The sequence below is a fragment of the Colobus angolensis genome, unplaced genomic scaffold, assembly GCF_000951035.1.
Source record: "Colobus angolensis palliatus isolate OR3802 unplaced genomic scaffold, Cang.pa_1.0 Scaffold237, whole genome shotgun sequence".
In the NCBI taxonomy this organism is placed as follows: domain Eukaryota; kingdom Metazoa; phylum Chordata; class Mammalia; order Primates; family Cercopithecidae; genus Colobus; species Colobus angolensis.
The window spans coordinates 427,198-438,370 of record NW_012115566.1 but is presented as its reverse complement, the minus strand read 5'-3'; the positions used below and the strand labels follow the sequence as shown (position 1 = coordinate 438,370).

The 11,173-nt window shown below is 48.4% G+C and overlaps 1 protein-coding gene across 3 annotated transcripts in view; it reads right to left on the bottom strand.

The window, feature by feature from the left end:
- Positions 1–11,173, bottom strand: part of GABBR1 (gamma-aminobutyric acid (GABA) B receptor, 1) — a 31,455-nt gene that overhangs the window by 15,649 nt on the left and 4,633 nt on the right. For all 3 annotated transcript variants that reach the window (XM_011944866.1, XM_011944865.1, XM_011944867.1), the window contains 6 exons: positions 10,562–10,722; positions 6,968–7,102; positions 6,384–6,554; positions 5,171–5,272; positions 4,818–4,883; positions 4,167–4,358 (listed from right to left, as the gene is read on the bottom strand). In XM_011944866.1, the coding sequence (XP_011800256.1) occupies positions 4,167–4,358; positions 4,818–4,883; positions 5,171–5,272; positions 6,384–6,554; positions 6,968–7,102; positions 10,562–10,722 (827 nt within the window). The remainder of the gene's footprint in view (positions 1–4,166; positions 4,359–4,817; positions 4,884–5,170; positions 5,273–6,383; positions 6,555–6,967; positions 7,103–10,561; positions 10,723–11,173) is intronic.

Sequence of the window (11,173 nt, the reverse complement as noted above, 5' to 3'; positions counted from 1 at the left end):
TGAGGTGGATGGATGGCTTGAACCCAGGAGGTCAAGGCTGCAGTGATTGCACCACTGCACTCCTGCCTGGACAACAGAGGGATACTCTATCTCAAAAAAAATAAAAATAAAAGTCTGTTGGATAGATAAAGGGATGAATTCATATTCTAATCATTTTACCTGCAATGAAATCTCAAAAAAGTTATTAAACCTCACTAGTTGGTTATTCAGCTTTAAAATGAGAATAATACTATCTAAAATAGTGTGAAATGAAATTAGAACATGTATAAAAATGCTGGGTATAAAGTAAGTTACATTTTTTCTATGTGAATTTCCTTGACTCTCAACCTCATCTTTGTTACTGATACTCAGTTCTATAATTTCAGCCAAATATTTCAATATTTCAAGTCCATATTTCTTTTCTTTTTTTTCTTCTTTCTTTCTCTCTCTCTCTCTTTTTTTTTTTTTTTTGAGATGGAGTCTTGCTCTGTTGCCAGGCTGGAGTGCAGTGGTGCGATCTTGGCTCACTGCAACCTCTTGGTTTCAAGAGATTCTTGTGCCTCAGCCTCCCGAGTAGCTGGGATTACAGGCACACAACACCACACCCAGCTGATTTGTGTATTTTTAGCAGAGACAGGGTTTCACCATGTTAGCCAGGCTGGTCTTGAACTCCTGACCTTGTGATCCACCTGCGTCGGCCTCCCAAAGTGCTGGGATTATAGGCATGAGCCACTGCGCCTGGCCTCAAGTCCATATTTCTAACTGACTCTGAGGCATTTATAAATGTATGATGAATAATTTCAAAATCAAAATATCCAAGACGAAGCTCAATTTTTCCTTACTCCCAAACAGTTCCCAGTAAACGGGACTGAAGCCTTGGAATCACATTAGACCCTTTCAAATCACTGAGTCCTCTTGACTCTTTTGTTGAAATGTTTCATTGATATCGAACCCTCCTTACACAGGATGATGATGATGATGGCTAACACTTACAGTCCTTAGTATGTATCAAGCATTTTCCTAGGGAACCTATATCACCTTATTTAATCTTCAAACAATCCAATGAGGTGTTATTATTCCCATTTTAGAGATAAGAAAACTGAGGCAGAGAAGAGTTATATAACTTGCCTGAAAAAAATTATACTGCTAGTGAGTAGCACTGCTAGTGAGTAGCACAGCTAATACTTTTACCAGCCACCCTACACAATCTCTGTACGTGAGACCACCTCTCTCCAAGAGCACCTGCACAAATAGCGGCTAGGCTAATACTCTGAGTAGTCCTTAGTTTCAAATTGAAAGATTGGTCTATTCAATCTTCAGTTCAACGTAAATACAGCATAAAAAAAATCACCCAGATGGAAAGGGATTAATCTGCTCAGCATGATGCGGTCCCCTGCCCAGGTCATCATACTCTGTGCTCACGCCAGGTCGCCACCACAAACACGCCTAACCACCGGGGGCACCATTGCTCCTGCCACCCCAAGAGTAGAGAAGAGTAGAATGCTTCCCCCTTGAGTCAGTAAAGATACAGTTATAGATTGTCAAACAGAAACTCTACTCCACAGCTTAAGGAAATCTGAACAATAAAGACCCCTCAACCCATAGCAATTAGTTAATCAGCCAAGTGCAAATCCTCGTCTGGCTCTCAAGAATGAATGCTTGACAGTGGGCTAGAATGTGTATCTTGAGGTAGCTTTTTAGTTTGTATTGGTCCTAGGTCTGATGGGATCTCTACCCCAATCAGGATTTCCTCAAAATCTTAACTCCAGGATGCCACCTCCCACATTCCCCTCTATCCCACGGCTACATTTCTCTAAAACCACCCTAACCTACTCTCCAATTCCACATATGGCCCCTAAAGATGTTTTCTCTAAACTAAGGTTTCTCACTCTCTGCACTATTTATTAACATTTTGAGCAAGATAATTCTTTGTTGTCAGGGACTGTGCTTTGTAGGATGTTTAGAATCATCTTTGGCTTCAACACATTGGATATCAGGAGCATGTATCCCTCCCCATCCCCTACCCTCAACTGTAACAACCAAAACTGCCTCCAGATAGTGTAGCCTCTGGTTGAAAACCACTACCCTAACTAATAGTTCTCCAGGTGTGATCCCCAGACCAGTAGCATCAGCATCCCCAGGGACTTACTAGAAATATCACTTCTCAGGCCCTAGCCCAGATCTCCTGAATCAGAATTTCCAGGGGAAGGGTCTGGTAACCTGTGTACTACCTTTCCAGGTGGTTCTGACGAACGTTAAAGTTTGAGAACTACTGATCTAAACATAAGGCCATCCTTAGGGAATAAAAGCAAGTCTGCTTCTTTTCTAAGTCTCCATGGCTCCGGCCCCCTAAGTCCAACCCTTACTTTGATCCACTTCTATTGGTGCTGTTTGATTCATCTATAATCTCTCCCGCCCCTAGGCTGTTGTTAAGACTGCTTCTATCCTCTTCAGAAAATATTGGCTTCCCCACTGGCATTTTAGGCTGGTCCCACTGGAAGCCCTACGGACTCTATCTTTCTCTAGAGACAAAAAGCCAGAAAGGGACCTTCCAAGTCTTCCTGCCCCAACACTCAGGTGTCCCTCTATGTTCCTAACCAACTCTCTGTTCTCTCTCTCTCTCTTTTTGTTTAGAGCTGGGGGTCTCACTATATTGCCCAGGCTGGTCTTGAACTCCTGGGCTCCAGTGATCTTTCTGCCTTGGCTTCCCAAGATGCTGGGATTACAGGTGTGAGCCACCAGACCCAGCCAAATCCCTGTTTTCTGTCAGCCTCCTCTAGCTCCCTGCTATAAGACAGAATCAATGATCGGCAGGTCCTGGGCTCAGGGCACCAACAAGCCTTTCTGGCTTTCGTAGCCAATTCCAATACCTTCCCAGGTTTTAGGGATGACTCACCTCTTGGGTACTCTACGGGAAAGTGATCTTCCAAAATTTTTTCATTGTATTTTTCAACTAACATACCTTAAAACATAGAGTCCACTTAGAATGTCCCAAAACAGTGTGTATGACCAGAGTCCATGTGGCAGCAGATCTTTCATCACAACGCACCACCAGAGTCAACTTCCTAAATCTTATTTCTCCTTTGCTCAGAAACTGCCAGTAGCTAAAAAGTGTTAGCAGATAAAAGTACAAACTTTTTAGTCAGGCTTTATAGTTTTCCATGGGAAGTGATGAGGCAGAGCAGTTTGGAGTCAGGTTTAACTAGGATTCAACTCCAGCTGGACTGCGGAGTAGCTGCATGACCTGAGACAAGTCATTAAACCACTCTGAGTCTCATTTTCCTGGTCTACAAAATGTAAATAATAAGTCCATATCAGAGTATTGCTGTTAGGATCCCTGAAATCATGAATCTAAGCTCCACATAAATGCCACTGTTAGTAAAACTTTTTAAATCAAGCTATTTGGGGGCTTTACAACCATTAACTCACCCTAGCATGTTCTCCAAAGCAGGCACACACTTGGTATACTAAGCAGACACATAGGTGGACGTATCGAGCTTATCCCAAATTCCTGTACTCTTTACAATGTACTGTTGAGCAGTAAAGCAGCCTCTTCCCCTACGCCTACACCCACACTCACTTCTGCCCCTCAGCTGCAGGGCTGCCCCAGCCCTCCCAAATCAGAGAATGCGCCTGCTCGCTCCAAGTCTGTCATTAACCAGCTGTCTGGGGCTAAATGATTTCAAAAGCCCCTTCTCCATATAAAATTCTAAAAAAAGAATCATTAAAAAAAGCAACAGGATCCAAGCTAATTGCATATCAATCACGAGTGAATATTAAGCAACTCTAAAGTACTAACGTAAATCACCAAGAAAATAAAATGCAATCCTGCCCAGACACAGCGCTCCTGTAAAGGTGTGCTTGCGTATACAGCATCCATATTATCATTAACGCCGGTTCCTCCTCTGACTTCTCACCAACTGCTCCTCGTCTCCATGGTAACAGCCCTTCCACTCATTAGGAACCTACTGAACATACAACTCTTTCTTTTTTTTTCTCTCTCTCTCTCCTACCCAAGGAAGTCAGAGCAAAGGTAGGATCCACAGGAAACATAATGCAGACAAGTCCAGGGTGGGCACAGCGCCCTCTTCTCCCTTATATCCAAATTCCACACCCTCTCCCCTGCAAGCCTCCCTCAGTCCCCTCCACCCTCCCAGGTGCCAGCCTGCAAGTGCCCACACTCTCACCATGTTGGAAATGCTACGGGTGTTGGCAGGATTCAGCATGACAATCTCAGTGGTGATGTGGCCCTCCACGGCCTCAGTCATCTCATCCACTGTGCAGTTGATAGAAGGGTCGTAGATTTTGAACCAATTGTCAGCATACCACCCAATGAGGAACCAGACATACTTCTTCCCAAAGAGACGCTCCTTGTACACCTGAATACAGAGGAGGATGGCTGGGTTTTTGTTTGCTCGTTTGTTTGTTTTTGTCTTATCTCACTTGACACTATTTAGCCTCTTGGGAATCAGGGAAGAGCAGCAGAACTACAAAGAGAAATCTGCAAGTCTTGGGGATGGTAGGAAAGGCTGACAATTCCTCCTTCTAAGTTACTCCCCAGCCCCTGTATTTCTGAGTGGCCTTTTCCAGTCAGTCAGGACAGATGGAATTCATAGGCTTCTCGGGAAACACAAAGCAGTAGAAAAATGAGATCTGAAGAAAGTATCATGTGTGTGCAGACAAGGGATGCAGTCAGAGCCAACAGACAGAGACATCCTATGAATCGTCACCTCAGATCATATGCTATCAACTCAGGCACAGATGCCGAGAGGAGGCCCCACAAGAAAACCAAGGGGAATTCCCACCCAGTGCCCCTCCCTCTTCAGATCCAACTCCACCTCACAAAAAACTTTCCGGGCTTCAGTCTCATAGAAAAGTCCCACGATGATTCGGGCATCCTGGCGCTACAGAACAGAGAGAGAAACAGCTCCTGAGGGACATCTGAGAATGCCTGAGGGGCTAAGCCAGGCATCTTCGCAGCTTTGATTTCCCATCCCAAAGTGCTTAGTGCACGGTAACGCTCAATGCATAGTGGATAAACGTCAACTGGAAGATGGAGCTAAACTTCCCCAGGAGATGCTATTGCCTCAGAGAATCAAAACCTGCCCCGCCTTGCTTTCCTCTCCAACCAGCCCCTGTCCCCCAGCTTGGTCCCTCTGTAAACAGAGCCCACCACTTCCAGCCACCTGACCTTCAGGTTTTTGACAGGCACAGCCGGATCTGAGAAGAAACTCTGGCGGAAAGTAATCTCAATTCCAGCCTCCTTCACTCGTTCCTCCAGGTCGTCCAGAGTCTTGGGTGGGAATGAAAAACAAGTTGGAAAAACACAGGTGCATGAGGGAATAAAGACCAGAGAGGTTAACTGGGGATTTCAGAGCAGTACTTAGATAGAGCAAAGACAGCCATTCTGAACCTTCCTTCAACAGCTTCTGTCCCTGGAGTGAGGAGTTCAGGAAGGCGTCTGGTCTTAGGATATGGCTTCCAAGTGGGAAGGTGAATGATGAGCCCCTGCTGAGGCTCTGTGTGGGGGAAGCCACTCCATTCACCCACTCTTACCACTGAAGGCAAAGATGGGGGAAAGAAACATAGAGGAACCAGGAAAAGACAAGGCGAGGACTAGGACAGACAGCATGATGTCAACCTCAAGAGGCAAGTGGGCAGACAGACAAAGAATGGTCTGAATCAGAGCGAAAGTGGGGGAGGATTAAAGGGCCACTGAACACAGTGGATAGAAGACCCAAAGAATAGAACAAAAGGAAGGGAGCAGACTGCCTTCTTCAGATGTAGAGCCTGTATTTCCTCTCTACCTCCCCAAATCTCCCTCTCCCCACTCAACCACTTCAACAGAAGTCTGTTGGCTTCTCTCTCTTAGTGCCAACTACCAGACCCATGCAGCTGTCCGTCTGCCCCTCTCTCTCCTCTCCCCCATTCTCCTCTCTCTCTCTCTCTCTCTCTCTTTCTCTTTCTCTTTCTCCTCTCCTTCTCTCCCCTGTAATCCACCAGCTCCATCCCCTCTGTTCCCATTCGCACTCACCCACCACCCCCCTTGAGAGCCTCTGGAATCTGCTGCCTTCCTGGATTCCTATCTCATCTTCCCTCCCATCTCTTGCCTCCACTTTGGATTGAACCTACTTTAGCAGAACTGAGTCATTCTGGGTCTGTCTGTCGGGAACACGGCATTAAACAGGGGAAAAAAATCATAAAATCATAAAGACAGAGGATTCCAAAAACTCAACTCATTCTTTCCCCTGGCTACAGAAAGAACATGCACTTAATCCACAAGAAATGTGTTCTCTTTTAATGAAGAATCAAGCTCTCGCCTCTAAAAGTGAATCTCGCATCACATCTCCCTGTGCTGGAATTAGAGCTTATGTCCCTTTACCCCTTGCCCAACCCCTCCTCACCGAAGTGAAGACCTCAGTGGTCTGCTGGATGGTAGCAATCTTCTTCCAGCCCCACTTTTCAAAGAGTTTCACGCGGGTAGGGTTGTGGAGTGTGGCTGATGGGTGCGTTCGGAAGAAAGTGGGGAAACGCTGCCGATTTGACAGGGCTGGTGAGCTGGAGCCATAGGAAAGCTGTGGGGCAGGGAGAGTGAGTGCAACAGGGTCTGTTCACTGAGGACACCAAGAGTGGCTAAGAGTTCCTTTAACCCTCTTCCTATCTTTCAGTTTCTCTACCTTACGCTCTCCAAACCTCCCCACCTCTGGTCTGCCTAAGGAAAAGTGATTCTCAAAGGCCCACGCACCCCTCACAATCGGGATGCTCTTTCACTGATCTAATTTCAATTCCTTCTGAAGAAGGAGGTCAGCTGCAGTACTGTCAGGCCACTGTTGCTAGGAAGCTGCCTAGCTCAGGTCTGCAGAGGACTCTGAATCTTAGAAGCAGGTCCCCTGCAATCTTTTCAATACAAACCCACAATCGCGATCGTCCCTTTAGTAGAGCTCAAAAGGGAGTGACCCCATCTTTTGACCCCCATAGCCCTACTTACCACAATGAGGTTCCACATCCTAGCAGCCTCAGCCACCAGCGTGGAGACAGAGCTGCAGCCAGGCATAAGGATGATCTTGATAGGGTCGTTGTAGAGCAGCTCATACAGGTACTTGGTGGCCTGGCCTGGATCACACTGAAAGACAAGAGAAGAGATGAGGGCAAGCTCTCCTGGGGCCCCTCCCCTGTCTGCAATTCCTACTCTTATCTTTCTTGAACAAATTAGTTCCTTTCTCAACTACTCACTTTCATCATTAATTACCATTTTCTTCTCCTTTCTGGCATCTCTTCCTGTCAAGAGTCTTTTTTCTCCTCTTTCATTAAACTTCCTCCTCTGTCTTCCATCTGGAGCCTTACCCATCGCCTCTCCTGCACACCCCTCCTTTGGTATTAATGAACATATCACCTTACCTCCTTTCAGCTCACCCTCAGACCCTTCCCTTTGTCACCAGGCCCTTTACCCCATGTTTCTATGCTCCAAACACCAGTGGGTAGAAAAGAGTCAGTAGGAATATGGTAAACTCTTTCCATGTCCCCAGGCAGCTTGCTCAAAGCCATATTATGAAAATTCCTTCCTCACCTCTTCAAACCCCTTCTCCCCACCTTCCCTTCGTTTCCTCCCTCTTCTCTTTTCAGAGCTAGTGATAAGTAAAGAGAGAACAGGAACAAGACCAGTAGGGGGTCCCGCTCAGTGATCCATCCCTCCTGCTGGGCCCTGACATTTGACAGGTCCATTAGAAAAAAAGACACTGGGGGGTGGAAGTGGGGAAGAATGTAGGATGAGGAAAGAACAGAGAGAATGAATAGAATGGAACTCTCAAGAAACCAGACAATTTGAGAGGTGCCTTAAAGAGAGGCTTGGAGCTAGGGAAAGTAAACAAGCAGAAAGCTGGAGAAGAAAGGAAGCCTGGGAGGAGGGGAAATGGGGGAGGAAGAGCCAGCCTTGGGTCTCCCACTGCCTGTTCCCCTCCTGCTGATATATGACATTTCAGAAGCTGCTGGAACCTCAGTGCATGTGAAGACAAAATGGCAGCCAGTGGGGAGCCAGGGCAGAGGGGACACACACAGGGGGCTCAGGGGACTGAGGAGGGTGAAATGTTGCGGGGAGGAGAGGATAAGTAGAAAGGAAATAAAGAAAGCACTCTGGAGCCTGCTTACCTCCCACTGAGGCCTGACATTTGGGACACGGTGGGAAGTTGGAGAAGGGGGAAACTGGGGAAGCTGTTGGAATCTGAAGAACCAGCACTCACTGAGAACTCTGTTGCCCACCCTACCCTCACCCTGGCCAAGGGCAGTGTTCAACAACATTGGAAGGTTTTCTCTTTATGCCTCCCACTAAGGCAACTTTGCAAATCTTTACCATTCTCAGGACCCACCTTCCTGCACTCTCCCCACATTTATTACTCCAGATCCTGCTCCCAGCTTCTCCTACAGCCCCTCGGTGCCCCTCCACTTCTCCTCTAAAGACAGGGTTAATAGGAATAATGAGGACATACAAGAACATATAAGATACATATCAACAGGGCAATGCATGCCCCCCATTTTGTTTCCTGATTTCTTATCTACCTTTTCTTGCAACCCTTTCCCTCTTCCACACACTGTTCATCACTGCAGATTCTCTCCACCACGTGATTCTCTCCCCCTCCCCAATAGACTTCCTTAGTTCTCCTCCCTCTCTTTGCTCTTGCAATGATCTGGATTTGCAGGCAGGAAACCGACTTATTCCAGTTGACACATTCCGGTTCCTCTGCCTTCCCATCCAACCCCGCTTGCTGCCTCTGGTATGTTCTCCTCCAGTTCCCTTCTCCCAGTTCCCGCGTCTGCTCCCCACCACCTCCAGGGAATCACCTGTCATGGTGGATGAGTTTGAGCTCACAGCCAGGCCTCCCCTATCTCCTGTGATCCCCTATCATAAAGCCTGCACCCATCTCTCCCGGTAATTTTCTTCACACTCCACTCCCCATAGCCAGTGATCTCTCTGACCGAGTCTGACCCTCTAACAGATCTGATCCTCTATTTCTCTTCCTGCCTCCCGTCCCCTAATACCTAATTATTTTCCTGTACCCTCCTGCTCTTCCTATAGGCATTCTGGGGTTAGCTTACAGCTCAGGAATTCACCAAGACAGGATGTCTATTGGTAAAAATACAGATAAATACTTGGGATTCATCCCTGACCAAGGAGCTAAAATCTGTATTTTTAACAAACTCCTCTGGTGATTCTTATGTACACTGAAGGTTGAGAACCATGAGAAAGTTAACAGTCAAAGGGGATTTGAAGTTCTCTCTCCAAGCTCCTGACAATTCTTGTGCTCTCTTCTCCTCAAGTACCCTACTTTCAACCTCACTTCTGTCCCCTCACACACCTATCACACACACACTTATTTCTAGGTGTATAGTGACATTCTAAAGAATGAATATAAACCCTTGGACCACCCCAAGGTTGATCTTTGGTAAGATCACCAAATTCTCACCTTCTGTACTCTATTTCACCCTAACCCAATTCCTTAAGTCTCTGGGGCCCCATGTCAGCAAAGATAAATTTGAGGTCTTAAATCTCCTTCCCTGTGTCACATCCTTTCCTGCACCCCTAATTATTCATGTAGGGGAGAGGGGTGGGAAAGGAACCTCATTATAAGCTATCCCCTAATACCCCTGGACACAAATTTGCTTACCTTCTCTCTCCCTCAACTCACCTCCCTATTCCCTAAATCCCATTTCCCTTCTCACATCCTAGAGGCCACAATGCTATAAGGGAAGATAAGGTCGGGACCCAAGTTCCATAGGGTGCCCCAAGATCTCTCATTATCCCCACCCTACCTCCTTGCCCCTCTCCCCCACTGCCATTCTTTTCTGTTCTCTTCTCCGTATATGCTGACTCTTCTCCATCCCCATGCTATTGTGGGGGCTCGGGCTCCCATGTGGATCCCCAATCCAAATCATTTTCCCAGTGCTTTTGCCCACCTCTTGATCATTAGCCTTCCCCAATCTCCATATGCCATCTATCCCACAGTCTGGGAATGCTCAACAGGGTTGGAAATAGAGGGATGAGGAGTCAGGTAGGGCTCACCACTACCTTGCTGTTTGTTATGATAAATAAACTAGAGCTCTCAAGTCTCTCAAAATTTTCCTCATTCTGTCTCTATTCCTTTCAGCTCCAACCTACGCCAAGACTTTACCTTGTTACCATGGTAAATGTAAACCCCCAATCCAGCTCCCCACCTCTGACATTCCTTCCACCCCCAACCCATTCCAGGGTTAGTTTACTCCCTCAGAGGATCAGTGTCTCCCAATACCTTAAATCCACCACCAGTTTCCCGAAACCCCTACACTTCTGCGAGACTCCCGCAGCGGGGCAGAAGGGTCTGCCTTGCAGCATGCTTAACCATCTTGAACCCCTAGACCCTCATCTTGGACCTCCAGCCCCTGCGACTCTCCCCGAGCTCCTGCACCTCCAGCCCATCTCCTGCCAGTCACACAAGGGAGGGGTCTGCCTCGCAATCCCAGAGACGACTCAGACAGATGGAGGCGCGTGCAGCTGGCTGGCCCCCTGCCCCGCAAACCCCCACCTCCCACCCACCCCCATGTCCAGGGCTACCTTGCTGTCGTGGTGGATGAGCTTGAGCTCATAGTCCGGCAGGATGTCCCTGCGGCTATTCACGTCCTCCAGCGCCATCTCCACCGCGGGCTGGCAGGCCTGGCCCCCTGGCCAGCCCCCACTCATGGGAAACAGTGCCCCGATGTACACTGCGCGCCGTTCTGAGGAGGGGTGCGGGGGAACCCGCGGGTGAGGCCGCGGAAGATGGGGGGAGTGTGAGGCCCATACCGGAGCCACCCCTGCCGCCATCACAACCAGAAGCAGCAGTGGCCACCCCACCCGCGGAAAAGGGGCCCCTGGCCCCATGGCGTGGGGGGCAGGGGTAGCTGTTGGGGAGCGGAAGGAGCTCAGGGGGGACACTTTTCCCGGGGAGGGCTGCTGAGAGGGTGCCGGGGAGGCGCCTCCATCCCTGGTTTTGTGGGGAGGAGGGGGCGAGGGCCCCGGAGAAGCAGGGAAGGTTGGCTTCCTACAGCCCCCGCGGCTCTCGCCACCGTCGCCGCCACCGCGGACTCTCCTCGCGGACTGACTGACCGACGGAGGGGAGGAGGAGGAGGAGGAGGGAGATGTGGGGCTGGGAGGGGGCTCTGACGTCACGGACGGCGCGCGGCAGCG